We start from the raw sequence: 27,979 nt of genomic DNA on the forward strand, positions 1-27,979 counted from the left end.
TCACGTACTCATTACTTTCTATTGTGTTGATGGTTTATTGTTTATCATTACCCAGAAGAGAAGCTCGAACAAGAATAGGAACTTTGGGGGGCGCCTGGGTGGCTCAGTGGGTTAGGCCACTGCCTTCGTCTCAGGTCATGATCTCGGGGTCCTGGAATCGAGTTCCGCATCGGGCTCTCTGCTCGGTGGGGAGCCTGCTTCCCCCTCTCTCTCTGCCTGTCTCTCTGCCTACTTGTGATCTCTCTCTGTCAAATAAATAAATAAAATCTTTAAAGAAAAAAAAAAAGAATAGGAACTTTGTCTGTTACTGATGCATCCCACGTGTTAGAAGAGTGCCTAGTAACCAGTCTCGGTCAGCCCATGGTTTGTGAGCAAGTGATTGAAGGGCCTGCAGAGGTTTCCTTCCCACCCAAGTCGTCTCACAATCTGTGCGAAATTCCGTGTATTCTGCCCAGACGGTTCTCCCCTCTTTCCAAGCCAGACGGCTCAGAATCCATCTTCTTCAGCAACCCCTTTCCCTCATTCTGCTTCTCTCCTCCTCCCACAACCATGCAATTGGTTACCAGTCCCTGCTCCTCGATTTCTGCTCTCTCTCTGCCTGGTGAGCAGTCACTGCTGGCTACCTAGTTTGAACCCATATTTTTAACGTTTGCAGGTGTCTTCACACTCTCCCATGTCTCCAAGCCTCCAGTCTGTCCCCATGCGATTCCTCCTCACGTGACAGCCAGAACCATCAAACCCAAACTTGTCTCTTCCCTGATTAAAATCTTTCTGAGGCTCTCCATTGTGTTTGGAACACTGTCCATGCTGCACGTGGTCTGTAAGCATGCCCAGGATCTGCCCACAATATGCCCACGATCTGCCCCACGATCTGCCCACGATCTGTCCAGATATGCCAGGGCTTCTCCCCAGCCACACCTGGAAGTTTCCCAGTATCTCCTTGGAAGTTAACCCAAGAGATCTGCTCTGTCTTCTAGACCTGTCCGTGAACATCTGCCTTCAGCCTGCAATGTCCCTTTCCCCTTGGTGCTCCAAACACATAAAGACAGAATTGAAGTTCTGAGTCCTTTTGTTTGTTTAAGTTCTGAGTTTTAAATAAGATGACTTGCTCTGCTACCATTCCCCCCGGCATTTGTACTGGACTTACGGGCTAACTTACCAATCCCCCCACTCAGTTTTCCCAGACAGGAGTCCTCCTTTGCCTCTGAATGTCTGGTGCAAAGCACAACACAGGGCATATGGTCATGACTAGATAAATATTAAATTATTATGGAAAGAACTCTTGCCCCCCTCTGTAAGATGGCACTCTTGGGTCATGGAATGCTGTAAACATCTGAAACGGCATGGAGATTTAATCAGACATACCTGCTATACAGCTCTAGCTCTGAGGACCTGCTGTAGTGAGGGAGAGGTGACCACAGACCTTGGAACCATGAAGTTTAAAACCCCACATTGGCCTTCACTAACAGGGTGGGCTTGGGCAAGTTTCTTAATGTCTTTCTGCCTCTCTATTGATACGAGTTTAACAGTAATTCCTGTAGCATGTACTTATTTCAACATTTATTTTTATTTTATCAACCAATAGAAGATTGCTTGTTGTTCCAATTGGACCTCTTCCAAGATATCCATAAAACAGGAGATAGATGTGTTCAGGGAGTCATTCTTGCCTCCCCCACACTAGGAAATGCTAAGGAATATGTCACAGTTCACTTACAGACCTCCTGTTGGTTCCAGAGCAGATGTCTGCTGACATGTCTCCCTTTCTCCCATGTTCTCAGGTCTAAGGCTTCCTGCCCTGCCTGTCCTCTCTGGGAGAGATGTGAATGTGGAGGTACAGATTCAAAGAAAACATGAAGTGTAAACTTTGGCTCCCTAATTGGGCCTTTCTGGCTCATACTGTAGGATCATGACTATAATGTAGAGAGAAGAACATGTCCTTCCCTCTCCAGGCCCTATTACTTCTTGAGGAGTCCGCCCTTGAAGTCAAAACCCTGTTGTGAGGTCAGGAATCAATATTTGCAGCCATTAAGTGGTCTTGCTAGCCCTAGACAATCAGCCCAGCCCCAGAAACTTCTCACAGGGGCTCTGCTCTCTGGGAGTAACATCACTCCTCCAAGCCATTCCTCCTCCAGACTCAGCTCAAAGTACAAAAGGCACAGTTGTGTCGACAAAGTGATGAGAGCAAGTCTCACAGACACACTGGAGAGTGGAAAGCAGAAGGCCAGGAGCCTTGCTCCAAGCCTGGAGGGACACTGGCCGAGAGCTTCCCTTTTCTGGAACACGGAGTGACCTCTGGGATCTGACAGACAGGACTTTCCCGTCTGTGAGGAGCTAAACTGGCAGGGAAAGGAAGGGGCCAGAGCACCACCTCTCCCAGGAAAAGATTAAAACCGCTTCGGTGGGAGGAAGTGACAGCAAGTGCAGCCCTCAAGGGTTGATCCGTCAGGGACAATTACACCAGATTTCATCGAATTCAAGTCAAGGTCAAATTACATCCAAAGCTCCTCCAAGGGCTCACTGAAGAAAAAGCAGTGAGAGATGAGGGGGCGCACCCCTGTGGGACGAGAAAGGGAATGAGTTCTTCCGGCCAGATGAGAGCAGGCTAAGTTTTAGAATCTGTTCCTCCCCCCAAAAGATGCAAGAGTGCGGGATGTACTTGCTGCCTTCCTGGCATGTCTGTTCCCGAGGAGAAAGTCGGGGCGGTGTCCTGACCACTCTCACCCCAACAGAGAGAGGAGTGGGTGAGAAGGGACAGTTCTTTAGTTGTGAAGGTTCGGTCCTACTCGGTTTCATTCTGCCGTTACTGCTAGATACCTTGGCTCTTCACCTTCTTCTAAGGTTGCAGATTGGGACCCACACGGTGAATATGTAAAGTTCTAGCCTGAGATCTGGGAGTCGTTTGCTGTAGAGAATTGGAAGACCCACAAGGCTCTTCACAATCCTGAAGTCCAGATCAGGGGAGGGGGACACAGGCTATTTCCTGTGGGCATGCCTTCGGGAATGCCCTTGGTCCCGGTTCTTTGGGGTTTTTGATTTTGCACCAATGGAAAATGAAGAGGCTGGTGATCTGAAAGTTCCTTTCCCGGCACAACCCTGGGCAGGTGGAGAAGTCATCCCAAAGTTGAAGCTGCTGCTTGTTGTTACTGGCCCAGGGACAGGGGTGCTCTGAGCAAAGGGGGCCACGCAGGGGCCCCCAAACATAGATTTTCCTGCAGAAATGCTGGCCCTCCCCAAGACAAAAGGTGGCCTCTGGTTGGTCAGGCCTGGACTGTTCTGGCTCCAGCCCTTTCCAAAAGGTGAGATGGCGCCACGGGTCCCACTTGGCACTCCTCCAGTGCTGAACGTCCCGGGATTGGAGCTCCTGTCCGGGCCAGGCCCACTGACCCCAGAGTCCCCACAGTCCATAGGGGTCACTAATCCCCCAAAAGCAAAAGGGGGTGGGGCTGTGCTGCCAAACACAGAGCCACAGGCCACATTCTGGTGCGTCTGGGCCACAACCCCCAAACCAGTCTTACTTGCTTGGCCAGAGGGAACCCCTGCCGCAGTGCTGCCAAAGTTCGGCCAGATGCCTGCAGGGAGGGGACAGGCGGAGGCCAAGGCGGTCAAACCCCCAGAGGGTGACTTCGCAGTACTGCTTAAGGCCAGCTGAGCCGGAGCGGGGGTTGGGGTGGGGAAGGCCGCAGCTGAGTTTCCAAAAATGAAAGGGCTACTGAGGCTTGGGCCAAGGGCTGGTTGTGGGGCCCCTTGCCTCTGCCCACCTGTAGCCCCCAATGCCTGCTGGAGAGTGGCTCCTGGGGAGCATGGGAAGAGTGGCCCTGAGCCAGCCCCTGAGGGATACCCGAGTGTGGATATGGGAGCGGAGATGCTGGATGGTAATGAGGGCTGGGGCGAAGCTACCAGGGCTGAGGCTGACAGAGGACAGCCCACACCCTGCAAGCTGGCAGTGCTTTTACGAGGGGATATCTGCACAGCGCTGGAAAGAACCTGGCTAAAGATGGTGACCGTGTGCACGGTAGGAACAGTAGTACGCGGGTGTGCTGAGAAGATGAAGCTTGTGGTCGGGGTGAAGCTGGCCCTGAAGGCACAGGTAGCCCCAAGAAGGAAGGAGTGGCTGGTCGAAGGGGTGGAGTAAGTGCTGCCGGGGGTACCGGTAACATTCACAATGGCCAAATCCAATGGTGGCACGAAAGAACGGTCTTTGGGGGGGGTGGCCATGATGCCAGAGAGAGCCTTGACTGGGCCATGGAGGAGGTGGGTTGAAGCAGGAGAAGCTAGAGGAGAGGTCTGCTCGAAAGAGAAAGGAGCGATCGTGGGCAGGGGAGTCAGGATGCTTGAAGATGTTGTAGTGGCCACTGAAGTTGTGGAATATGAAGAGACTCCGATCTCACTCTTGGGTGGGAGCCCCAACATAGGGCTTGACGTGGGGTCCGCAGAAGCTGTGGCTTCGGGAGGTGCAGAGGCAGGAAGATGGGGCACTGGGCTGCTCATTCCGGACAGAGGACTCAGCCCGGGGAGCACCGCAGGGCTGCCAGCAGTCCCCTCGGCCTGAGAGGATGGAGGGGGCCATGTGGCATCAGTCGCCGGTGATGTGGGAGCAACAGAGGTCAGAAGGATGAAAGCTGACATGGGTCTGGAGTCTGAAGAGGTGCCTGAAAGGGGCTCTGACCCTGAGCAGCCCTGGGACGACAGCGGGCCGCCCTCCTTCAGGGAGACTGCCTCTCCCGTGGCTGGTGGGAGGGCCAGGGGAGACTCCCGCATTTCTGTGAGGCTCTCCAGCTGTGGATTTGGGTTCTGGGTTGGAGCAGGGCCTGCAGAAGGCAGGGCGAGAGGCAGGGAAGGCTGAAGAGCAGAGCATGTCTCAGGGACAGAGTCTGTGGTGAGATTGGTTGTCTCCTCTCCCGCTTTATTGCTCCCCTGGAGTTCACCTTTCTCCCCTAACGCCAGTTCCTCTCCAGGGTCTGCATCACGAAGATGGTGAGGTGGGGTCGGTGCCAGCAGGTCCCCAGGACTAGAGAGCAGCCCAGAGCTGCCAGATGCTTCTGGGGACCCGTCTGATTCCAGTGAGACTGGAGAGTGAGACCGATGACCCTTTTCTGCCTTTTTTACTGGCCACTCTGGTGTCTGTAGGGACATTCTGGAAACATTTCTCTTCCAGAGCTCAGAGAAAGTTCTCGCAGAACTGTAAGAACTTGCGATCGCATTTCTTCTGGAGCCGAGCAGGCCACCTGTGTGTGTGCTGGCCAAGGAGCTCAGGTAGGAGCAACTGGGCCTCTCCGTCAAGCTACGATCCGAACTCCAGGGCTTGAGGCTTCTCTTCAGAGGCCCAGGCCTGGGCACAAAAGAAGTGAGAGCTCCGTGTTTCACCAGGGGCCTAAATGCGGATGCTCTGGTGTCTGGACTCCTGATTTCACTGTGTGAGTCCTCGGGAAACAGTGGCTCATCAAACCTCACTCTCCCTTTCTGGCACTCTCCGAGGGCCCTCAGCACCGTCTCCTTTGCACACGGGTCTGGGGGCTTCTGAGAGGGTGAAGACCCTGCAGAGTCCATGTCGTCTGCGGGAGAAGTGGTGGGAAGCGCTCTCCGCTCAGGAGGAGCTATCTTGATGGTCACCGGGCTCCCTGCTGCCCTGGGGTGCCGAAGAGACCAGAGAGTCCGCTGGAGGTAACTGTCCCACCAGTCTGAGGGAAGAGGCCCCACGATGGAATTCTGGGACCTCTCCATGGGAAAGCGCCTCCAAGCCTCATGGACCGCCCACGCGATGGGACTGGCAGGATCCCGTTTTGGCTGCCTCCTCGCAGGTCGGTGCCGCAGAGCCGGGTGGGCGCGGTGGACGGCCGTAAGCCGGTGGACTTGACGAAGGGGCTGAGCCCGCCGGCGGTTCCGCGGCCTCTCGGTCGAGTCCGTGCGCGCCTGCGCGGGAGACGACGGCTGGGACCCCGGCCTGCCCAGGTAACTGCCCATGCGGGGCGCCGAGGCGGGTCGGTTCCCCCGGTTTCTGACGGACTCAGCCGGAGTCGGAGCGCGCCGTGTTCCGCTGACGGTTGGGATCCTGGCGCGAGGAAAGTGCGAGGGTCTCGGGGCACTCGGGAGCCCCCAGGCCCGGCACCCACAGGTCGGCGCCCCGTGGGAACAGAGGAGAGGGGCCCCGGCAGCCCCAGGAGCTTGCGGTGCGGTTTGGACGCTTCGGCGGGGCGCTGGGGCCTGTGCGCTCTCGGCTGCGGCTGCGGCTGCGGCGCGCGCCGGGGAGGGGCCGGGGGGGCAGCGCGCGGCCTGGCTCCGCGCCCGCAGCGCCATCCGGGACCGCGCGGCTGGGACCGTGAGGCCGTGAGACCTGGCTCCGCGCCCGCAACGCCGTCCGGGAGCCGCGGTCGAGTGGGCGCCGGGTCTCCAGGCTCTGGCTGCGGCCACTCGGGGGTCCAGGCGCGCGGCCCCGGAGTCGGGGCAAGCCCCGCGGGGTGGGTGGGGGCGGCGCTCGGAGCGCGCAGGGCAGGGGAGCCGACCGGGGCCCCCCGGCCGCCAGCAGCCCGGGACGCTGATTTGGGGGACTCGGCGGACGTTTCCCCCGCTTCTGCGCTCCCGCTGCCCTTACCTTTTCGCCTCCAGGGCCAGCCTCCGCCGGAAGGACGAGCTCCTGACGCCGCCCCCTCCCGGACCCGTCCCGGCTCTTCTCCCCCGGGCCGAATCCCGGTCGCCCCTCAGTTGTCAGCGGGATGACGGGAGGCCGGTGGGGAGGGGCCGAGCGCGGGAGTGGCTCCGGGCGCAGCGGCGGTGGCGCCGCGAGGCCAGGGCGCTGCCGTCAGTCCCCGGTGGCAGCGGGTCGGGACGGAGAGACTCTAGTGACAGGTTGGAGGGAACACTCTTCCCTGGTGCGCAATAGTTTCCCTTCTCGAGCCCTTCGTGACTTTCTGTGGTTGAATCTGCTCCTGGAATTTCCCCTGCCGGCGATTTCAGGGCCCTCGGGAAAGAAAAGTCCTCCCTGCTCCATTCAGTACGAGGTTCTGAATAGAAGACCCGAGAGGCAGAGATTAAAGGGTAGAAGTCTTCTGGTTCCCAGGAGTCAAGGCCCGAGACTGCTCTCGCCCCCTCTGCTGGGCGCCCAGAGGCCTGGGTGGTTCCAGATCGTGACTTTCAGACGGGCTTCCCGGAGGGTTTCTGCGCTGTCAGCCTCTCTAGACTCCAAAGTATCCTGAAGCAATTTTTTCACAGATAAAGTGACCACAGGGTCAGCCCTAGGGCTCCGAGCAGCCATTAAAGTTAACCTGGGAAGTTCCCTGCCCACTTTCCAGGACAGAGAGAGGGGGAAGGGTGGGTAGGATCCAGCAGCAGGAGATCAGCCTCGGGGGAGTCGAACCCAGGGTAGGGGCAGCACAGAGAAAACCTTGAGACTGGGCCCTGAATTAGTGTGTAGGGGGCAGGCTGAGCAGTGATGGGCCTGGGGAGGGCAGAGGACAGGGGGCAGATCTTGGGCATAGGTCAGGAGAGGGTCCATGGGAGGATTCTTTTAAGAGAAAGAAAACAGGGGAATAACCAGAATGTCGGCAAACGGAACCTAGTTAAATAACTTATAGTACAGCTGTAAGATAGGATAACAAAGATAAGGCAGACCTTTATATATTAATGTTTGTCTATGTCCATGATACATAAGGCTTCTTCCTAACCTCATATAATTTTAAATTCTAGGCTTTATTTGTGTGAAAACGTAGCTGTAGATTTCTAAGTAGAGATGTGGTCAGCAAAGAAGGGAGGATATTGACCAAAGTACTAACATGCAGTTATCTCAGGTGTGGTACTGGAGTTGATTTGCAACGAATTCTTTTTGGTTTTCCTGCACTGTGTCATATTTTCTACAAGATTCTATCTCATTAAAAAAAAACTATTTCCATTTTTAAAGAGAAAGTTTAAAAAGGAAAAAAAGTTAGTTGCAAAGATGTATTTGAACTTAGTATCTGGAGCCAGGAGATAAGAAGGAGGGTGTTGAAAGAATTCAGGATTCCAGGCAAAAAGGCCTAAGTAGGGATGTGGTCTTTGATCCTTTGACAACCGCTTGGCGGGGGTGCAGAGAGATTGAGAAGAAAGAACAGATCACTTTGAGCATTCTTTAAGCATGATGGCTTGACAATAGTGGCACTGAGTTAGAGGTCCCCGCCCGGTAAGGAGACAGTATTAAACATCTTGGTGTTGAAAGAAAACATTGATCAACTGGATTTCATTAAAATTAAAAACTTCCACTCAGCCAAAGACGCTGTTAAGAGGATGAAAAGACAAGCCACAGACTGAGAAAATGTTTGCAAAACCTATCTGATAAAGAACTGGTATCCAAAATATACATAAACCTGTCAAAATTCACAATGAGCTTTTTAAAAGTTAGTTTAGAAACGGGTATGTCACCATGGAAGATACATGGATGGCAAATACGCTTGTGAAATGATGCCTGACTTCGGACATCAGGATCGGGAGAGAATCGCAAAGGCAAGCATCAGTGAGATACCAGGACAGCCACGTTAGAGTGACACCAGGTGTTAGTGAGGATGTGGAGCAACAGGAACTCTCACGCATTGCTGGTGGGAATGCAAAATGGTATGGCCACTTTGGAAGACAGTTTGGAAGTTTCTTACAAAATAAAACAGTCTTACCATGCCCGCTGGCAATCAAACTTCTAGGTATTTACCTAAATGAGCTGAAAAGTTTTATTCACACAAAAACCTGCCCATGAATGTTTGTAGAAGCTTTATCTATAATTGCCAGGAATTGGAAGCAACCAGAAAACACTTCAATGGAGGAATGTGATAAACCATGGCACAGTCATACAATGGAATATTATTCAGCATTGAGCAGAGATGAGCTAGCAAGTCATGAAAAGACAAGGAGGAGCCTCAAATCTATATTGATTGCTTCCTGAACAAAACCAGTCTGAAGAAGGCTACCTACTGTGTGATTCCAACTACATGACATTCTGGAATGCACAAACCTATAGAGAGTAAAAGGATCAGAGAAAGTTTTATTCTCTATGAAACTATACATGGTGTTATGAATGGCAAAACCCATAGAGTGTACAGCAGGAGAGTGAAGCCTGATGTAAACTGTGGACTTTAGTTACTAATAATGTATCAATGTTGATTCATCAGTTTTAACAAATGTCCCACACCAGTGCAAGATGTTGTTAAGAGGGGAAACTAGGAGTGGAAGTGGCTGGAGGAGAAAGTATATGGAAACTTTCTGTACTTTCTGTTCAGTTTTTCTGTAAATCTAAAACGGTTCTTAAAAGATAAAGTCTGCTAATTTAAAAAATTAAGATAAATTTTCCTTGTCTTGGAGTTTGGACTTCCATGCCTCACTCCTCTTCAAATTGCTTTGCGATTTGTAAAATAGTGCCATAAAATGTAAATCCCAGGAATGTAATTATTTTGTTGTTTAAGCAGGTAATGCACACATTCAGCACATTATCAGGTATGCAAGAAATTATGGCAATTTTTTTAAACAGTTTTAGTCCACAAAACTGACAAGCAGTTTAGCGTAGCTTAATTTACCCATCTGCCCTCTTGCATAACTTAGTCTTCCCCAGGACCTAGGCCCAGTGCCTTGGGATGAACTGTGAACTCAAATTGGTTTTGAGGAAGCTCCCAGCAAATATGTTTTAAAGAACCAGTAACTAGGGGCGCTGTTACCATGTCCACTACTATTGGGTGGCAAGGCAGTGGGGGTAAGGAACATGGATATAACCCGCAGAGTGGCTGGAAAATTTTCCAGAGGCACAAGATTGATGTCAAGGAGGTACTGGGTGGGCTGTGTGGAGAGAGACCAGGGAGGGGTGCTGCCTAGAAAGAGGACAGATGGTCAGTCAAGGCCACTTCCTGAACAGAAGATGGTAGAGCCCAGAAGGCAGACCTGAGGGGAGGGAGGCTGAAGGTAGCCAGGATGGGGGTGGGGCAGGAGTAAGGCCTTGGAGGGCAGGGTTGCTGGAAAGTAAAGCAGATTTGGAGTAGGATAAGATGGAGGGAGGCCAGGCAGAAAGCCACAGTGGGGCAGGGGTGGGACACAGGGCCCTCAGGCTCTGACCTTGACCAAAGGAGTCCTCTAAAAGAGGGGCCAGTTTCTGTGCATAGAAAGATGCTATATACATTTGGAAAAAAAAAAAAAAAACTTTTATGTGTTTTGGAAAGTAAGTAAAAATAAAGCCAGTTTCTGGACTCAGGACAGAAGAAGTGGTGGCTTCCACTTCTCTCTTGGGATAGTACTTCTAGGGAGCCACAGTGTTAGAATGACCGAAAAGGACCTGAGCAACTGCAGGGCAGCATGGCACAGAGCCGAGAGAACACAGCTGCAGGAGGCCTATCCAGCAGCCGGAGAAGATAAAAGATTGGAGGCAGGGACCCAGGTCCTCAAAAGAGGTTGCTGGCCTGCTGCACTGTGAGCCTGAGGGTTTATAATGAGGCTAGTTTGGGGAGTGTGGGAAACAACCACAGACATCAAAGAAGTCGTTGCTGCTGGAACCTACTAGTGTCAGAGTGTGTGGTGTGGGGATGCGAGCACCTGCAGGATGGTGGTTCTCCCTTCTCCCTACTTCCAGGCTTCCAGCCTCCCCCAGGTCACCAGGGCACAGCCAAGGAAGAAAGAGGAGTGGAGGATGGTTTGAAGTCCCAGCTCCCGCTTCACAAAGCAGACTGCGGGAGTGTTAACACCAGTGTCAAGTTCAGAAACCCACAAAGGACCTATCTCGTGAGGCAGAGCTGTGTGGAACGTCTGTAAAGAACAGCAAAAGAACGAGAGACCTAAAATAGTAATGCCTGTGGGTACAAAGAAAAGATGAAATTGAAGAGGACGATATCTGAGGCACTGGCAGTGTTTGATTTTATAAGCCATGTTATGCAAATCCGTGTGTCCGTTTGACTTCTTCCATACAGTGTGTTGTTGAAGGCGAGAGTAGTTGTAGGCGTTCCCATTTTCACAGTGAAATATACTGCATCATATTAAATCTTGTGTTGCTGAAGGCAATTAAAATACAATAAAAAATTTTCAGTCCTAAGTAGGTCATCTTTTACATATCAACTAATACAGGTAATAGGGATGCTATTAACATTTGGGGGTTAGCTCATGGAAAGAAACAGCATTTCAGCTTGCTTTTTAATACAACTTCAGAAATATAAACCCACTCGAGATGTTCTGCTGTCACAGCAGTTTTCTAGGGATAAAAATTCCCTGGGAAACTGCAGGGAGGCCCGCATAAGCTGCTGAGTGAAGTTCGTGGCTGAGTCGGATCAGAGTCCAGCCCTGGGGAATACAGTAAGGTGTGCCTCATTTGTGTTGGAAAAAAGCATGTGTGCCCAGGGGTGAATCTTCCAATTTTAATTAATGATTCTATTTGCCAGGAAGACGTGGCGTCTGGAAAGCAGTCTGTGGCTCCTCTGGACACATCAGGGCAAATCCACTCCGCAGAGACATGTTCCCCAAGGATGACAAGTCCGAGCCAGGCCCAGCCTTGTCTGTGAGTGCGCTGAGCTGTCTGGGCTGCCCTGCACAGCTTGAGGAAGCGTCTGTCTATCTGCAGCGAGGGCAGAAGCCTCCTTTGGTGAGTGTTCTCCAAAGCCTTCTGCTCTGAGAATTTGAGGGAGGCTTGCAGCTGCTGGAAGCTTTTCTTATTCCCATTTAGCATCGGCCCATGGGTCCAGCCCTGTGTTTGGCTTATTGCTTTGCTGTCCTCATCTTGAAATTCCTAATGCTTTTCCCTGAGGGGTCCTGCGTTTGCATCTTGTGCTGAGACCTGCCAGTTTATTAGCCCGCACAACCCTCATAAATCTCTCCCTTTCCCAAATTAATGTGCTTTACCCTCACGTTTTTCTCCTATTTCAGTGTTAGCTCTTATTAATTTGGGTGTACCACACACTGATTCTTTTTCTTTGTGTTTCGCTTTATTTTTTTTCCCCTTCCTTTATTTCTCTTTTTCTTTTCTGCTACTGGCTTGCTACTTGCAGTGGCCAGCAGTGGATGGATGTGAGAGGCTGCCTGCCTGTGGTCAGTTCCGTTCCTGCTGTGGATTAACAGGGAGGTTCCGGGCTGGTTTCTCAGTCCCTCTGGTCCCTCTCTGTAAATTAGAAAGAATTATTGCACATATCTCATGGATTTTGTGAGAAATAGAATATCTGTAAAGTATTATGACACTGCTCTATGTAGAATAAGTGCTAAACACGTATTTATTAAATACCTCAATAATCTTCTCATTCCTATAATGCACTTGGTTGTGTTTAAATCTACTCAAGTTTCAGTTAACACTTTCACATTATTTGTTTTCACGATTCCTCTCACATTGTATTTTACTTTTTATTTTATTCATTTATTGTAAAAATAATATTCTGTGTTTTGTTATTTTCTTCTTATTTTAAGTCATTTGGACACCCAGCGTGAGGCTTGAACTCATAATCCTGAGATCAAGATTATAGGCTCCCCCCGCTGAGCCAGCCAGGTGCCCCATCCTCTCACATTTCAAATCTATTTTGGCATTTATCATTTTGCTCAAGCTTTACTTAATTCCATTCATTACATCCCTCTAATTTTTTTTTATTCTTCTTCTCTTCTTTGTACTTGATACAGTAAACGACTTCCTTAAAAGATCTGATTCTCAATCTCCTTTGCTGGGTCACCTGCCTTCTGTTATAACTTCTCTTGTTTCCCTCTGCTTCCCGTTCTATTCATCTTTATTCTGCCTCCGTTTATTTCTCATTTAAGGGTTTGCATACTTCCCAGATATTTTACATATTCTCTTTATGCTTTTTACAACCACTTGTGGACAGAGCCATCCTCCTGTCTCCTGTACCTAGATCTCTAACATCCATAAGTGCTTCTGCTTTTCTCTGATTTCGCAAGTAAATGTGTGGAACTTTTCTTCTTCTTCACCCGATAGCCTTTAAAATTTTTTTTCCACAGAATTCTTCATGTTCTAGCATTCTCCTTTTTCCTCATACTGTATCTTCTTTGAGCTTCATTTCTCCCATTACCATAGCGTTTATTTCTTATTTTACACTTTTCCTTCACGGATTTATATGCTACATTTTTATTTTCTCTTTCTTTATTTTTACTCCTCTTTCCACTCATCCTCCTTAATTTCTTCTTTTCCCTCTTTATGTATGCTTATCCTTTATTAAATATTTTATATTACTTTTTAATCCTTGTGTGTTAAACAAGATTTCTAGTTTTATTTTAATCATACTTCTAATCTGTAAATTTTCTCTCTCTCTCTCTCTCTCTCTCTCTATATATATATATATAAAATTCACCTTCTCTGAGCAGCATTAGCTAATGTGTATTTTTAAATACTTTCAACAAATGCGACCCTGAATGATGCTCCATCTTGAGGGGACCGTTGCAAACAAAGGTCGCTGTGCCATTCTCTCAGAGAACCACCAAACAGGTCAGAACGCAAAACCACAAACTGTATTTTACCATGCAGTCTGTATTGCCTCCCCCTTCATTTCAACAAGCCACCCCAGGAGTACAGAGAGCGTTGAAGCTGGGGAAGGCGGGATGGTAGGTGGGTAGGCAGAAGGGCCATAACACTTTCCTAGAAAAGCAAGCACTCTTTTTCTCATTAAGCGCTCCCCTTGTTCCTCCAAGTTTTCTGTTAGATTTCAGATTTCCAAAAATGTTGGTTCTGTTCACTGTTGCCAGTGGTTGGCCATGGTTGCTCCCAGGGAGGGAGGGATTCTTGGAGCCCCCAGCGCTGACATTTCCATGATGCCCCTCCTGTGTCTTTATCTGTAAAGCACATTTCGTGCAGGCGGATTGTAACTGACTCTTGCTTTTTTTCTTTTTTTGGTCTTGTCGGACAACCTATACCTTTTAATTGTTATGCTTAGCCTAATTACATTTGATTTATGTAATTTGTAATTTAGGCGGCTATAACGCTACCATCTTGTGGTTTTTCTATTTGTCCCCCTGGTTATTTGTTTCTCTCCGCCCACCCCTTTTTGGCCTTTTTCTGGATTGGTTTTAAGCAAGGATGTGACACAATCAAACACAATTATTTTCCACATAGTAAAAGAGTTGAATGGCAAAGTTGAGCAAGAAAATTGAACTAATTTGGGGCGCCTGTATGAGGAAGAGTGAATGAAGTATCGGACAAAGTATCAGACAAGTGCTGGTCGATAGATATTTAGGAAAACTCTTACTATTGAAGGAATTTTATGGAAAAGTCAGGAATAGATTTTAAAAGAAGAGAATGAAAAAAAAACCAAAAAGGAAAGGACATAATTTTTTAAGTTAAGATTTCTACATATACATTGTCCTTAAAAAGGGATAGTTACAGGGCGCCTGGGTGGCTCAGTCATTAAGCTTCTGCCTTCGACTTAGGTCAGGATCCCCGGAGGATTGAGGGCCCCCCCAATCCCATTAGGGCTCCCTGCTCAGCAGGAGGCCTGCTTCTCCCTCTCCCACTCCCCCTGCTGTGTTCCCTCTCTCTCTCTCTGTCAAATAAATAAATACATAAATAATCACCAAAAAAAAAAAAAAAAAAGGATAGTTATGGAATTGCTAGGTGGTAATTCAGTGTCTGGAGAAGGGCTGTTTGTTGATTAAATGATAGAGACTTTGTCAACCCTGTGGCCTGACTGGAAAGCAAATTTGTTTTTTTAATTTTATTTTACTTAAATTCACTTAATGAACATGTAGTGTATTATTAGTTTCAAAGGTAGAGGTCAGTGAGTCATCAGTCTTATGTAACACCCGGTGCTCAGTATATCACGTGCCCTCCTTAATGCCCATCCCCCCAGTTACCCCACTTCCCCCCTCCCCCCGCCTCTTTTGCCTTCAGCAACGCTCAGTTTGTTTCCTATAGTTAAGAGTCCCTTATGGATTGTCTCCCTCTCATCTTATTTCGAGGAAATTTGCTTAATACCTCCTTAAGGCATCTGATTAACCCTCACTATATCTGTAAACATATTAAATATGTCCCCTAAGCAAAGGATGTTTTTTATAACAAGCAAAATTAGCATTTTAACAGCAGAAACTATTCAGTACTTATTAACAGCGTGGTCTAAATATGTTTTATGATTCGTCAAAGAACAGTGTGTGGCAATTATCCTTCTGAAAAGTGGGATTCTCTCCATGTACTGCTGTTGTGAGTTACAAGGATTGCTGTCCATAAAAAGGACAAAATAATTAAAACTAGGAGTTTACAATTAAAAAACAATATTAGAATTGGAAGAAAATTTGCTTTTTATTACATGCAAAATTTTCCTGGAAAATGGCCTAGAACAATGGTAAAAGTAGGCACATGGAGCTCCACTGCTCATAGCCCTAGACTCTCCTGCAGACATTCCAACAGTACGCGGTGTCCAGCCTCTGCAAGTGTCACAGATGCGCTATGAATTCCTCGGACAGTTGAGCATTTGAACCTTCGGTCTGAGGACTCAGTGGCTAAGTTTCATATTTGAAATATACTTAATGGGACTCTTTAAGCTATGCTGCTTCAGTGTCAAGTTCCAGAAAAAGCCACGAATGTTTTATTTTCAACTGAAGCAATTTGGGGAATTTTTATTCTCTTTCAAACTGGCATTGGATTTACGGGCAACTTGCTGCCATTCATTATATATATGTACATTTTATTCATTCAGCCTTATCAGAAAAAGTCATTAGATGTGATTCTCACTCACCTAACTTTGGCTGATGTTAGGGACCCCGTGTATGATGACATCCTTTGGAATTAGAAATATTTTGGAGGACATTGGTTGTAAAGCAGTGACACGGAGGGCTTGTATTTGTACTTCTTCGCTACTAAATCCACCTCAGGCCATTATTATCAGTCCCACTCATTCCAGGTGGGCACAGTTCAAGCCCAGAATCTTCACACACATTCTGCCCTTGTTCATTCATTTCCTGGATAAGCAATAGCTAATCAACATGTGGGTGATTTTAAGTTCTCCTGCTACTGGCACTTCCACTGATCTTGGACTTGTGTATTCTCTGATGTTCTGTGAAATAAGACAACTCACATACCATTATGCAGTGTTATCTCAAAGTGTCATGTTTATGCACGATTTCTTCTTTTTGTTCTTCATGATTTGGACCAGTTTCTGTATGGCGACTGTCCTGTTAAGGCATCACAAGACAGCCATGCTTATCCACAGTCCCAGCCTCTCTCCACAGTCTTTTCCAGAGACAAAAAGCCGCCCGTACTGTCCTCTTGCTAGTGAGCTGCTTTGTTTTCTTCTATGGGACTAACTCAGGTCTTTCCATTCATATGGGCTCTGTATATGAGAAAAACCTGATGCCAGAGAACATCACTGGTTTTCATTCATCTTGCTACCCAACTGTGTGTGCCGTGGTGTTGATTAAATATGATAATAGAGTTTCCAGATCTACCTGTGCCATTTCATATATGATCATTTCTGCTTGCTTACAATGGAGATTTCTCTTGCATCTAAAAAATACTGATAAAAATGATTTTAATTGCAGGAGAGCATGGTTGTAGAATCCTTATGACTGCAGACAGTAGTCCTGATTACCCCTAGATAAAAATTTGGAAACTATTAATCCCTTTAGAGTCAATCTACGAAAGTCTCATCAAGAATAAAAGAGCACATTGTAGATGAATACATACAAAATAATGCCCATAGAAATTCTAGCAACAGAAACTACATCAATAAAAAATCCTAATGTAGTAAAAATTTTAAAAATGTCACCACGTGGTAAAATCAAATTCAGGGTCTATGAATTCAAGCCCTGCACTGGGCTCCATGCATGGGGCCTACCCAACAAAGCGAAAAGAAGTTAGGGTGATGGTTCCTTTTCAGAGAAAAGGGACTGACAGGTAGACAGTGGTTGTCTCTGAGGTGTTGGCAGTATTTTACTTCTTGAACTAGATAGAGCTTACTTGTGGGTTTTCTGTGTGGAAATTTATTGACCTACATTCTTATGATGTGTGTGACTTAAAAAGTAATAAATCCACTCTTTTAAAAGCTTGAGAGTGCTATAAATCAATATGTATGCTCTTAATCAGTTCTGTAAGAGCTCACGCTAGAAGGACACCTGGTTGACTTAGTTGGAAGAACCTGTGACTCTTCATCTTGGGGTCATGAGTTTGAGCCCCATATTGGGTATAGAGATGACTTAAATAACATTTAAAAAGAAAAAAAAGAATTCATGTTAGAAAATGACAATAAGTAACATTAAAGAGGCCCAAGGGACACACAGAAAAAGAGCCTAGAAGGAAAAGAACATAGAGCAGCTCAGCATGGTATGTCTCTAGAGCGCTTACTCGGGGAGGCAAAATTGCACTTCTGTTTTGGCAGCTGCTACCTTGAGGCAAAGTGACATCATTGGGAGCCCCTCGAAATGGAGAACAACCTCTATTATCACCATGTGTCCCCCCAGTGTGTCCTCAGATTAATGATGACCTAGAGAGAAAACTCAACCCTCACTCCCAGTGAACTGCAGGGAAAATGCTCTGGTCCCTTGGGAAAGCTGTGGGGTAAAAGAAATGGAAAACATTTCCGGTCCTTAGAAGCCAGAGCCCCACAGTGCACCTCTGAGTTGATGGGCATCCTGGATGCATTTCCTGAGTAGTTCAGGGAGCCCTAAGTCCCAAATGTAGTTTGAGCTTTGTATTACTCATTTCTCTAACAACTCCAAATTCAGCGGTTTAGAAAAAACAACATTATCTCGTGGTGTCTAGAGGTCAGAAATTGAGGAATGTCTTATCTGGGTAGTTCCAGCTTATGGTTTCTCACGAGGTTGCAAACAAGAAGACAGCTAGAGCTCTAGTCATCTCAGTGTTTCACGGTGGCTGGAGGATCCTGGGCCCAGGGCTCCAGGAGGTGTTGGCAGAAGTCTCGCTTCCTCATGACCTCTGCCCCCCATAGGCGGCTCCAGGTTTAGCAACTGGCTTCCCATTGAGCCAGATCCATCACATAAGTTTGGTCACAAAAGACCATCCCTGATACAGTGACCTAGAGAGCTGTGCAAGGGCATGAATATCAAGAGGTAAAGATCATTGGCAGTCACCTTTGAGGCTTCCTCCAGAGCCTGGCCTCTGGCCACCAAGGATCTACGTCTGTTCCTTATGCAAAACACACTCACCATTTCTCAAGAGGCCCCGGAGGTCTCAGAATATAACATTTAAATCATATGGGCCTGGGGTCGCCTGCTCCCCTCCCCCCTCTCTGCCTGCCTCTCTATTTGTGATCTGTCAAAATAAATAAACAAAATCTTAAAAAAATAATCACAAGTAGATAATAAATTTGAAAACCCTTTTACTGGAAGATGTAACAGAAGTAAATACAGAGTTTGTCACCTCCTTCTCTGTAAGACCACCTCAGCTGGAGGAATACTCTAACGGTTCCTTTATTGGACACCCTGGATAGAAAGAATTTTACAGTTCCCAGAACTTCAGGTTGGTAGAAACTTTTGAAAACTGTCTTCCGGGAGACAGCATAATTTCAAGGAAAGCTGGGGAAGAGGAATCCAAAGATGAAATGAAAGATCTAGGAACTCGTTTATGCTTTTGTCATAGCCTAATGAATAAAACTTGGCACGAGGGAAGCAGGCATAAAAGGCTTGTAGCAGAGGATGGTTTCGATCCATCGACCTCTGGGTTATGGGCCCAGCACGCTCCCGCTGCGCCACTCTGCTTGTGTTCTCTAGTTTCCTGTTTTATTTATTAATGATGAGGATGACGTTTTCCACGTTGGGAAAATGATCCTCTTCCCCTAATTCTTTCCCTTCTCATGGGTTTGGTCACCCTCCTCTCACCGTGCGGGAGAACCGCTCCCTCACGACCAGGTGGCCAAGGGCCGTCCGCCCCGGGGGGCTGCGCTTTTCCAACCTGTCAAAAGAGTGTCCAAGCTCGGGAACTTTTTTTTTTTTTCTTTTAATTTTATTAGCTTTCTGGAGCGGCTCTTTGCTCAGAGAGCCGAGGATGAGCGAGCCGAGAAAAACCCGGTAGAGCCTTTTTGGACGGAATCCGAGCAGCGGGGACGACCCTGAACCACCATCAATGAGAGAGGAATCGTGTTGACCGCAGCGCTTGCTTCCTCTCCAAAAGTCTCAAGGACAATTGTTTGGATCTTTAAAAAAAAGTTTTGTATTTGCTTGCAAGGCCGCAGACTTCCACAAGGACGATGCGCCCGGAATAAAGGGAATGAACCCAACTTACAGCTCAAGTGATTACATGGTGGCCGCAATGTCAGTTGGACCTCGTTTGCAGGCGTTGTGACACAGAGAGAGAGAAAAAAAATAAGAGACTAATAAAGACAGGGGCTTCCATCTCTTGTGGCTTTTATGGGAGAACAGAACTCGTTGGGACGTTCCCCGAACACCAGCCCCCGTTTGTCCCTGCGTCTGTGAGGACGCTCAGTGCTAGGGCCGGTCTGCACCGCTGTGAACCTCTCCTTTACCAAGGTCAACTCGCGGATGCGGCGCGTCGGGGAGCTCGCTCAGCCGCACGGCTAGGCCGTGGCTTGCACGCTGGTGTCCGCCTTCGCTCGGTTTCCCCGTCCGCGGTTACAGTGAGGGAGCGGCCTCTGCGGCGTTTTACTCCGGGAAAGAGTGGCGAGCGCCGCGGCGGGCTCAGGCGACGATCCGGCCCCGATTCCCCGCCGCGCGCAAAGCCCTTCCCCGCGCAGAGCTGGGGCGCACGCTGCCCTTTCCCGGGGCGCGCACCGCACAGCGCAGCGGGCGCAGGCGGGTGGGGACGTCGCGCACTGCCCTTCCCGGGACGGAGCTGGGCGCACGCGGCCTTTCTACAGGCAGATCTGGGGCGCACGCGGCCCTTTCCCGGGCAGAGCCGGGGCGCGCACAGCGCAACCCAGGGGGTCGCGGGTCGGCGGGGGAGGTTGCGCGCCGCAGTTCCCGGGACAGAGCCGGGACGCGCACGCCTCTCTCGCGCGCCCCGCTCCGGCTGCTCCGGCCGCGGCCTCCGGAGCCGGGCAGCTCCCAGACTCCAGCGTCCCCTCGCGGAGACAGACGGAGAAACATCGCTCGTCACTTCGGCCCATTTCAGGTTTCCCTCGCTTCCAGGGAGGCTCCCTCGTTTGGGCCTTCTTACCGCGGTCGGGTGGGACGGAGCTTCCGTTGGCGCAGATTTCCTCAGGCCAAGACGGGGACGAGGGTGATGTGAGATTCAGGTTTGTTTCCCCAGATTGCACGTGAAGAAGGAGGAAGCCCAGAGGCAGGAATCAGACCGCGGGCAACCTGTTCCCCTTAAGCCCCCAGGGATACTCGGGATCCGAGACAAAACGTGATTCCTCCTCTCGGGCCTTTACCCTCCAAGATCTACCTCATCCCGTGGAGATGCCGCCGTCTTCAAAAGATGCTGTATTCTGGCAAAGAGCAGTTATTACAATATTTCTGACTGCAACCCGGAGTCAGAAATATATTTTGAATCACAGCTTAATACCGTATGAAAACAAGTATGTGTCTCTATAGAGAGTATATTTAACTGCATCCATCTAGAGAGAGAAACCGAACTTCACCACGCAACATTTTACTACATGGGGTCCATTCTGATATTTCCTATTCCTATTGTATTCTATTTCACTTATTAAAATACCAGCCTTGACCTTTTTCCAAAATATTGACTTTACACTCATTCACTTCTGAGACACAGGATGGACTGAAAAACACTGGCGCCTTTATAATGGTATCAGAAATGCCTTGTCCTCTGGGGTGGGATAATGGAGTGGAAGACAGTGACCTTTTCCTGAGGGCGGGACCAGCAGTCAAAGAATTAAGGAAAAGTTTGGTTTCCACCAGCTTTTCTTTTTGGTATAACACAGTAACCGTGTTAACTCTCTGAGAGTCTATACCCTGTGTGCCTCTCTGTGTGTTTATTCCTCTGTGGGTGAAGGAATATTGCACATTCTAAAGAAGTCCTCTCTGGTTTAGCTTTTTCCACCTCTGTCCTACGTTTGTGAGGTGCTTTCTTTTCCCCTTCATCTCCTGAAGGATTTTTGCATCCATGGTTCCCTCTACTTAGAGAATTCTTACCTCATATATCTATAGGATTTACCCACCCCCCCATGCCTTCTTCAAGCTTTTGTGCAAATGGCAGGATCAATAAACCAAAGGCTTTGGATAGATGCCACCCACCCTCCATTTTCTGTGAATACCTTAAAGATGCTTGTGTATTAATTTCCCTCACACTTTCCCTAGGATGAGTACTTCTCATCTTCGGTTACTCTGTGTGTATGTGTCATTCTATCACTCTGTCACTTTGTTGTAAGTGTAAATTTGTGTAACCACCACTGCAACCAAGATACGAAACCACTGTGTTACCACAAATAATCTCTCTCATGCTCTCTCCATACTGACACCCACCCGCTGCTCCCTACCATCCTTCACTTCTGGTCACCACCCATCTGTTTTTCCTCTCTGGAATGTCATTTTGAGACTGAAATATATACACGAATCTCAAAAAGTATGTGACCTTTTAAGATGGGCTTTTTTCATCTAGCACAGGGCCCTTGAGATCCATCTAAATGGTTGTGTATATCACTGGTTCACTCCTGGTTTTTACTGCTGAGCTGTATTTCATGGACTAGATACCACAGTTGGTGTAAGCAGTCACCCTCTGAGGGACCTGTTGGTTGTTTCGAGTTTGGGCCATTACAAATAAGGTATCTCTGAAGAATAGTGCCTGGTTTTTCTGTGGCCTAAGTTTTCATTGTTCTGGGATGGATGCCAGGCAGTGGAATTGCTGGATCGTAGAATGAGTATTGTGTGTAGTTTCTTCAAGAAACTGCCAAACTGCTTTCCCGAGTGGTTGCACCATCTCCCATTCCCATCAGCCATGGGCGACAGATGCAGAGTCGCTCTGTCGTATCCAGCCATAGGCAGTGTCAAACAAGGCTTATTCATTTGGATGTCTGGTGGCTCAGTTGGTTAAGCATCTGCCTTCAGCTTGGGTCATGATCCTAGGGTCCTAGGATTGAGCCGAATATTGGGGCTCCCTGCTCAGTGGGGAGTCTGCTTCTCCCTTTGCCTGCTTGCTCTGTCTACTTGTGCTCTCTATCTCTCCGTCAAATAATAAAATATTTTTTTAATTGTTCTTTTACCTCTTCGAACAGATGTGCAGTGATACCTCATTATGGTCTTAATTCGCATTTCCTACCTGAGTAGTATTATTGCATATCTTTTCATGTGCTGTTTGTATATCCTCTTTGGTGAAATGTCTCTTCGTGTCTTTTGTCCATTTTCCAACTGTTGTTTTAATGTTGAGTTTTGAGAGTTTGTTGTATATTCTACTGTGAGTCTTTTGCCAGATGTGTGGTTTACAAACATTTTCTCCCAACTGTAACTTACCTTTTTACCCTCTTAAGAGGGTCCTTTGCAGAGCAAAAGTTGTTGATTTTAATGAGATTCAGTTGGTCAAATTTGTCTTTTATGGGTGTGTTTTTGGTGTCATGTCTACAATTCTCCGAGCTGAGGTCCTCCAAATTTTCTCATTTTTTTCCCTAGAAGTTGTATACATTTATGTTTTACTTTCAATCTATCATTTCCAGTTAATTTTTTAATAGAGTGTGAGGTTTAAGTTGAAATTAATGCCTTTTTTTCTTTTTTGTCTAGGGATATCAAATTTCTCCACCACCATTTTTTTTTGAAAAGACTAAGATTTCCTCCCTCTACTAAATTGCTTTTGTACTTTTGTCAGAAATAACTTGGCTGTAATGTATTCGGTGATTTTGGGGTTCTCTGTATTGTCTCACTGACTTGCATGTCTATCCTTCTGCCAATAATGTACAGTCTTTATTACTGTCTGTCAAACATCTTGAAATAATAAGAGTGATTTCTTCCACTTTCTCTTTTTCTCAAAATTTGTCTTAGTTATTCTAACTCATTTACCTTTCCATATAGATTTTAGAATAGTGAGGTTCATATCTACAAAAATAACTCACCTGGATTTTGATAGGAGTTTTGTTCAACCTGTATCTAACTTTGAGAAGACTTGACCTATCTGAGTCTTCAGTCAGTGGACACAGAATGTCTATTTATTTAGGTCCTCAATTTCTTTCATCAGCCTTTTGTGGTTTTGTATTTTTCAGCACGTCCATGTTCCTGTAGATTTGCTTCTAAGTTATCTTTTTAAGCGATGTATGTGGAACTGTATTTTAGTTCTGGTGCCCACGTGTTTATTGCTGGTGTCCAGAAATACAATTGATTTTTGTATTTTGATCTTGTATTCTGTGACTTTGCTGAACACACATAATTGTTCTAAGAGGATTTTGTTTGTTTTTGGTTCCTTGGGATTTTCTATGTAAACCATCATACCGTCTTCAAAGGGAATGGGAAGTACAATCCTTAGCCGGAGAGGGAGGGCAAATGTATGTTTCTAGAGAAAAATACAATCCACTGAGCAGTCTGTACCACCAACTCACAATTGGCCCAGACTGCGGAAATGTGACCCTGTGTTTCTGGGGATGCTGAGTATTTCACCTAAGACCTTACTACAGTGTCTGTCAAGTAACGCAGTACCCTTTGTCTTATATTAGAATGTGACATCACCAGGACTTGGCAGACAGATCTCCCCATCTGCCAAGAAGCTCAGTTGTGAGTGTGAAGGACTGAAAAGCTAAAGGTCCCAGGTTTTGACACAGTGAACACTTCACTCAATAAATATCGTTTCCAGATCCTTTTCAAAAACACCCTGGAGGGATATCTGGAGGGATAGCTTTCTTATACTCCTTGGACTGTAGGCCTTTGTACTGTGCTCCTGGGGAAATCTTTATCAAGAAGCATTGAAGTCCTTTTCTGCTTGGAAGAGAATAGCAGATCTCAGCTACTTTGGCTTAAGGTTGCAGGTGACTGACTTTTTGGTGTTTTCTTACTTTAGACAGATAGAAGTGGTCAAAGTGGAACCCAAATTTCTCTTTTTGAAAGATAAAACTGAACAATCCTCTGGTCCAGGGAAGGCAAGGACCACAGTGCCTGGACAGGGACTTGAACCCTGGACCCTCAGATTAAAAGTCTGATGCTCTGCCAATTGAGCTACCCAGGCTCCAGAAAGGGTTTCTCTTCCAGGTACATAAATAGGATCGGGCTTAATAGCGTGGCAGATTCATCCTTGCATCCAGGAAAGGCAACTGAGCAGGTGTTTAACCTCTATAGTCAATGCACCCAGCCCTTGTTTATGTTTTCTGTAGGTAGGTAGAGAAGGAATGTAAATGGCATCAAGAAAACAATCCTTGGGGCACCTGGGTGGCTCAGTGGGTTGAGTCTCTGCCTTCAGCTCAGGTCATGATCTCAGGGTCCTGGAATCAAGCCCCACATCAGGCTCTCTTCTCAGCGGGGAGACTTCTTCCCCTCTCTCTGTCTACTTGTGATCTCTCTGTCAAATAAATAAATAAAATCTTAAAAAAAAAGAAAGAAAACCCTTATTTGGGTACTTGTAGAAAGGGAAAATAAACAGAAGAAACCAACCAATGGCTCCCAATAAATATTTATGGAATGCGTAGTGAAATCTGTCAGCTCTCATTTACTGGGCACCAAGAAACACCAAAAAGGAAACACAGAGGAACAAAGAAACAACAAAAATATAAATGAATAATAAAAAACAAGAGAAGAAACATGGAAAGCAACCAATGGAGAACAATGGTAAAAATCTGCCAAATTTGGTAACATCTACCAATTTTTTTCTTAGTGCAAGAAAAAAGCAAGACATTAAAAAGGAAGGGAGATGTCTGGTGACCATGAATGGCCCAATGTTGCACACTTCACTGATGTTCTGAACCCCTAAGAGAATTTTTACAACTTGATATTCCCTCTTACAATTTTCCCTGGACACGTAGCGCTTTTCTTCACATGTTCAAATTCTTCTGAAGGGTATTGTGACTTGTATCAAAGGAATCTAAAAAGCTCAGTAATTTAATACTTAGCAATATCCATTGAGAGAGAGGGAGGGAGATAGAGACAGAGAGGGAGACCCCTTCTTTAATCTTCTGTGGAAGATTTCGCATTGATCCTTTATCTCCTTGAATTTGTATTTCCATTCTGTGTCTCTCATAGATTTTTTTATCTCAATACTGTCATTTTGTATTTAGTCTTTCTCGATATTCCTACCATACTTTTAGGTATCCAATATAAGTATAAACATTAAAATCTGACATTATTTCCTGTGACCCCAAATCTATGTTAAGAATACTTCTTATGGTGGCACCTGAGTGGCTCAGTGGGTTAAAGCCTTTGCCTTTGGCTCAGGTCATGATCCCAGAGTCTTGGGATTGAGCCCCTCGCCAGGCTCTCTGCTGCTCAGGGAGCCCGCTTCCTCCTCTCTTCCTGCCTGCCTCTCTGCCTACTTGTGATCTCTGTCAAATAAATAAATCAAATCTTTAAAGAATACTTCTTATGGATTGGGTTGTATTTGCATCTACCTGTAGTGCAAAGTAATAGATAATTTGAAGACCCTCTTTCCTGGAAGATGTAATGGATGTGGATGTAGAATTTGTTTTCCCCCAGTTACGGCCCCCACAATGAAATTCCGTAAGAGGCCACCTCAGCTGAAGGAGGCATCTGACTCAGTATTTCCAATTGTTCCCACATTGGAAATCCACAAGGACAGCGTTTCCACAAATCCAGGCCAATGTGCCACAGTCAGATGAGTCTTCGTGTACAGAAATGTCTTAATTTACCAGGAGGGTGAGATTTTTCTGAGGAAAGTGAGAATGTGGGATTTAGAGCTGTACTTCCCTGGCAGACTGATTCTCAGAAGGTGAATTTTCTGTCACCCTGTTTAATTAAATAGGAAAGATCTAGAAGTAGATTTAGTTAAACTGTTTGGATAGAGTTCAGCAGAAGTTGCTTATAAAACTCACCGTCAAGGACGGCTTTGACTTGTTGATCTGTAGACCCCAAGGCAGGTATATCCTCGCTAACATGCGATTCCAGTATCATGATTAGTGTTTCTAGTGTGAAAGTGGTTTCATTCCTTTCCCTGAGTCTTTTTCCTTCGTCCTTCCTCGTTCATTCCTTCTCCCTTTCCTCACTCAGCCTCTTGAAACCCAGTCCCCTTGAAAAGCAGGTGGTTCCAGTAGCTCCTCCAAGTTCATGCCTTCCCGATCCACCCAGGATGCAGATCCCGAACCCGCTTCCTAAAGCCCATATGGCCGCAGAATGGTCCAGGAATTGCATGGCCCCGTGCCCCGTGAGAGCTGCACTCTGCACACACCTGACTGGAGGCTGTAAAATACTGCCCACCAAATCCGGATTTGAAATCTCTCCAGTGCATTTCCCCAATCCTCTGATGGAGACTGTGACAGAGAGGCTGGAGCGCACAGGGACAGTGAGATTCCTGTTGTCACATGTATCGCCCTCGCCCCGCAAGGACGACAAGACGCCCTGGTTTGGATGCATCTTCTCTCTATTTCCGCAAGTCTACACACTTATATACGCTTACATGACCAATCAGCGAGCAGGGTACAGGAGGGAGCGAATCAGGCTGTGCACCTAAACCAACAACTTCGCTAGCAACCAATGCTGTTTACTTCCTCTTTGGGCGCTCCGCTGAGTCTCACGAGGCAATCCTAACTTGCCTGGCAACTAGCCAGGCGCCATCTTTTAATGGCGGAGGCCGCCCTGGCCAGGGGCCTGCCTCCGACTACATGTCCTCTCCTGCTTTCCCACTTGGCAGGGCTGGCTGCCTTCGAATTCCTGCCTCCTTTCCCGTTTGCCAGTCCCTACTTGTTCTTTGGATCTCAGTTCCCATGTTACCCATGACCTCCTGCTAGAAGCTTTTGCTGCCTCCTCAAGACCAGCTTTTGAAGCTCCTGGAATATCCCAGGATTCCTGAGATTGTCTCAGTTTGATGAATAGCACTTATTGCGTGTCCTATTATCACTCTTGTATGTTCCCTTCCTGACCGTTAGCATGCTCAGGGCTCAGTCCTTCAGCACCACGTACAAGCAAATGTCTCTTTCCATCATGGGCTGCTCCCTCAAGCTCCACATTCACTTATGCACCTGCCTTCTTCTCGGGAATTTATACCTGACCTTGTCAAAACCCGAACTCCTGGCCTTCCCCATCTGCCCCATCTCAAGAGGCAGCCGCTCCAGCTGAAGATGCTCTTTGGCTCCAGTCCTAGAGTCCAGCTCCCAGCTCCACCCTCAAGATGTATCCACTTCCCCAACTTTGCTTCCTCCTCCTGTTGCCATCACAGGAGACATCTACCATCACCTGTTGCCGAGATTTTGGCAATGGACTCCGCTGCTCTCCGGCTTCCTATTTCCCCTTGCCCCTTTCCTGTCTGTTCTAAACGTAGAATGAATGGAAAACTCTCCAAGGGCTCTGCTCCGATTCCAGGATGGAAGCTGAAGTGCTTCCAGCGACCTGGGCAGCCATCCCCGCTCCCTCCTCCCCTTCCCCTGCCGCACAGCCTCCGGCTCCTACTCGCCTGTGCTCCACGAGTGCTCCTGCCTGGAAACTCTCCCCTCCCCTCCCCCCAATATATGCCTTACTCATTTCTTCCTGTTTTAGAGTTTTGCTCAAATATCACCTTCTCAGGGAAATCTTAACCTGTTCAACACATTTAAAAACACTTTTTAAGGAGTCATCCCTATTATCTTCCTGCTTTATTTTTAATGAGGACGTATATATTTTTCATTCATTGGTCTGAATTTCTGATAAGAACGCAAACTCCACAAAGACAGAGATTTTTGCCCATTTTGTTCCCAGCTATCGTTCTGGTGTCTAGAGGCACACATGTAGCTACTCGCTAACAGTTTGTTGAGTGAAGGTTGAATGAATGGCCGGTCACTTACATAGGAAATACTTGACCAGTGAGGCTTCTGCAGGAGTGTAAGCAAATTTCAGGAGCTTAACCTAGAACGGGGACAGAAATGGGCTTTTCATAGGTAAAGCGTTCCAGATTCTGTTTATAGGGCTCCTGGTTGGTGTATAAACCTGGGTGGCTAACGGTGGGTCTTCTGTCTAATCGCGGGGTCCAACGTGCTAGCCAGTGTCCATGCAGGGGTTAACGCTGGCTCGTGCAGGGTTGAGCACCTGA

At 47.4% G+C, this 27,979-nt stretch overlaps 1 protein-coding gene across 1 annotated transcript; it reads right to left on the reverse strand.

The window, feature by feature from the left end:
* Positions 1-1,553: 1,553 nt before the first annotated feature.
* POM121L2 (POM121 transmembrane nucleoporin like 2) lies at positions 1,554-6,228 on the reverse strand. Its single transcript, XM_082731574.1, has one exon. The coding sequence runs from the start codon at positions 5,959-5,961 to the stop codon at positions 2,974-2,976; it is 2,988 nt and encodes a 995-aa protein (XP_082587700.1). The 5' UTR covers positions 5,962-6,228; the 3' UTR covers positions 1,554-2,973.
* Between the last annotated feature and the right edge of the window lie 21,751 nt (positions 6,229-27,979).

This window comes from Mustela nivalis (assembly GCF_964662115.1).
Source record: "Mustela nivalis genome assembly, chromosome: 5".
Taxonomy (NCBI): domain Eukaryota; kingdom Metazoa; phylum Chordata; class Mammalia; order Carnivora; family Mustelidae; genus Mustela; species Mustela nivalis.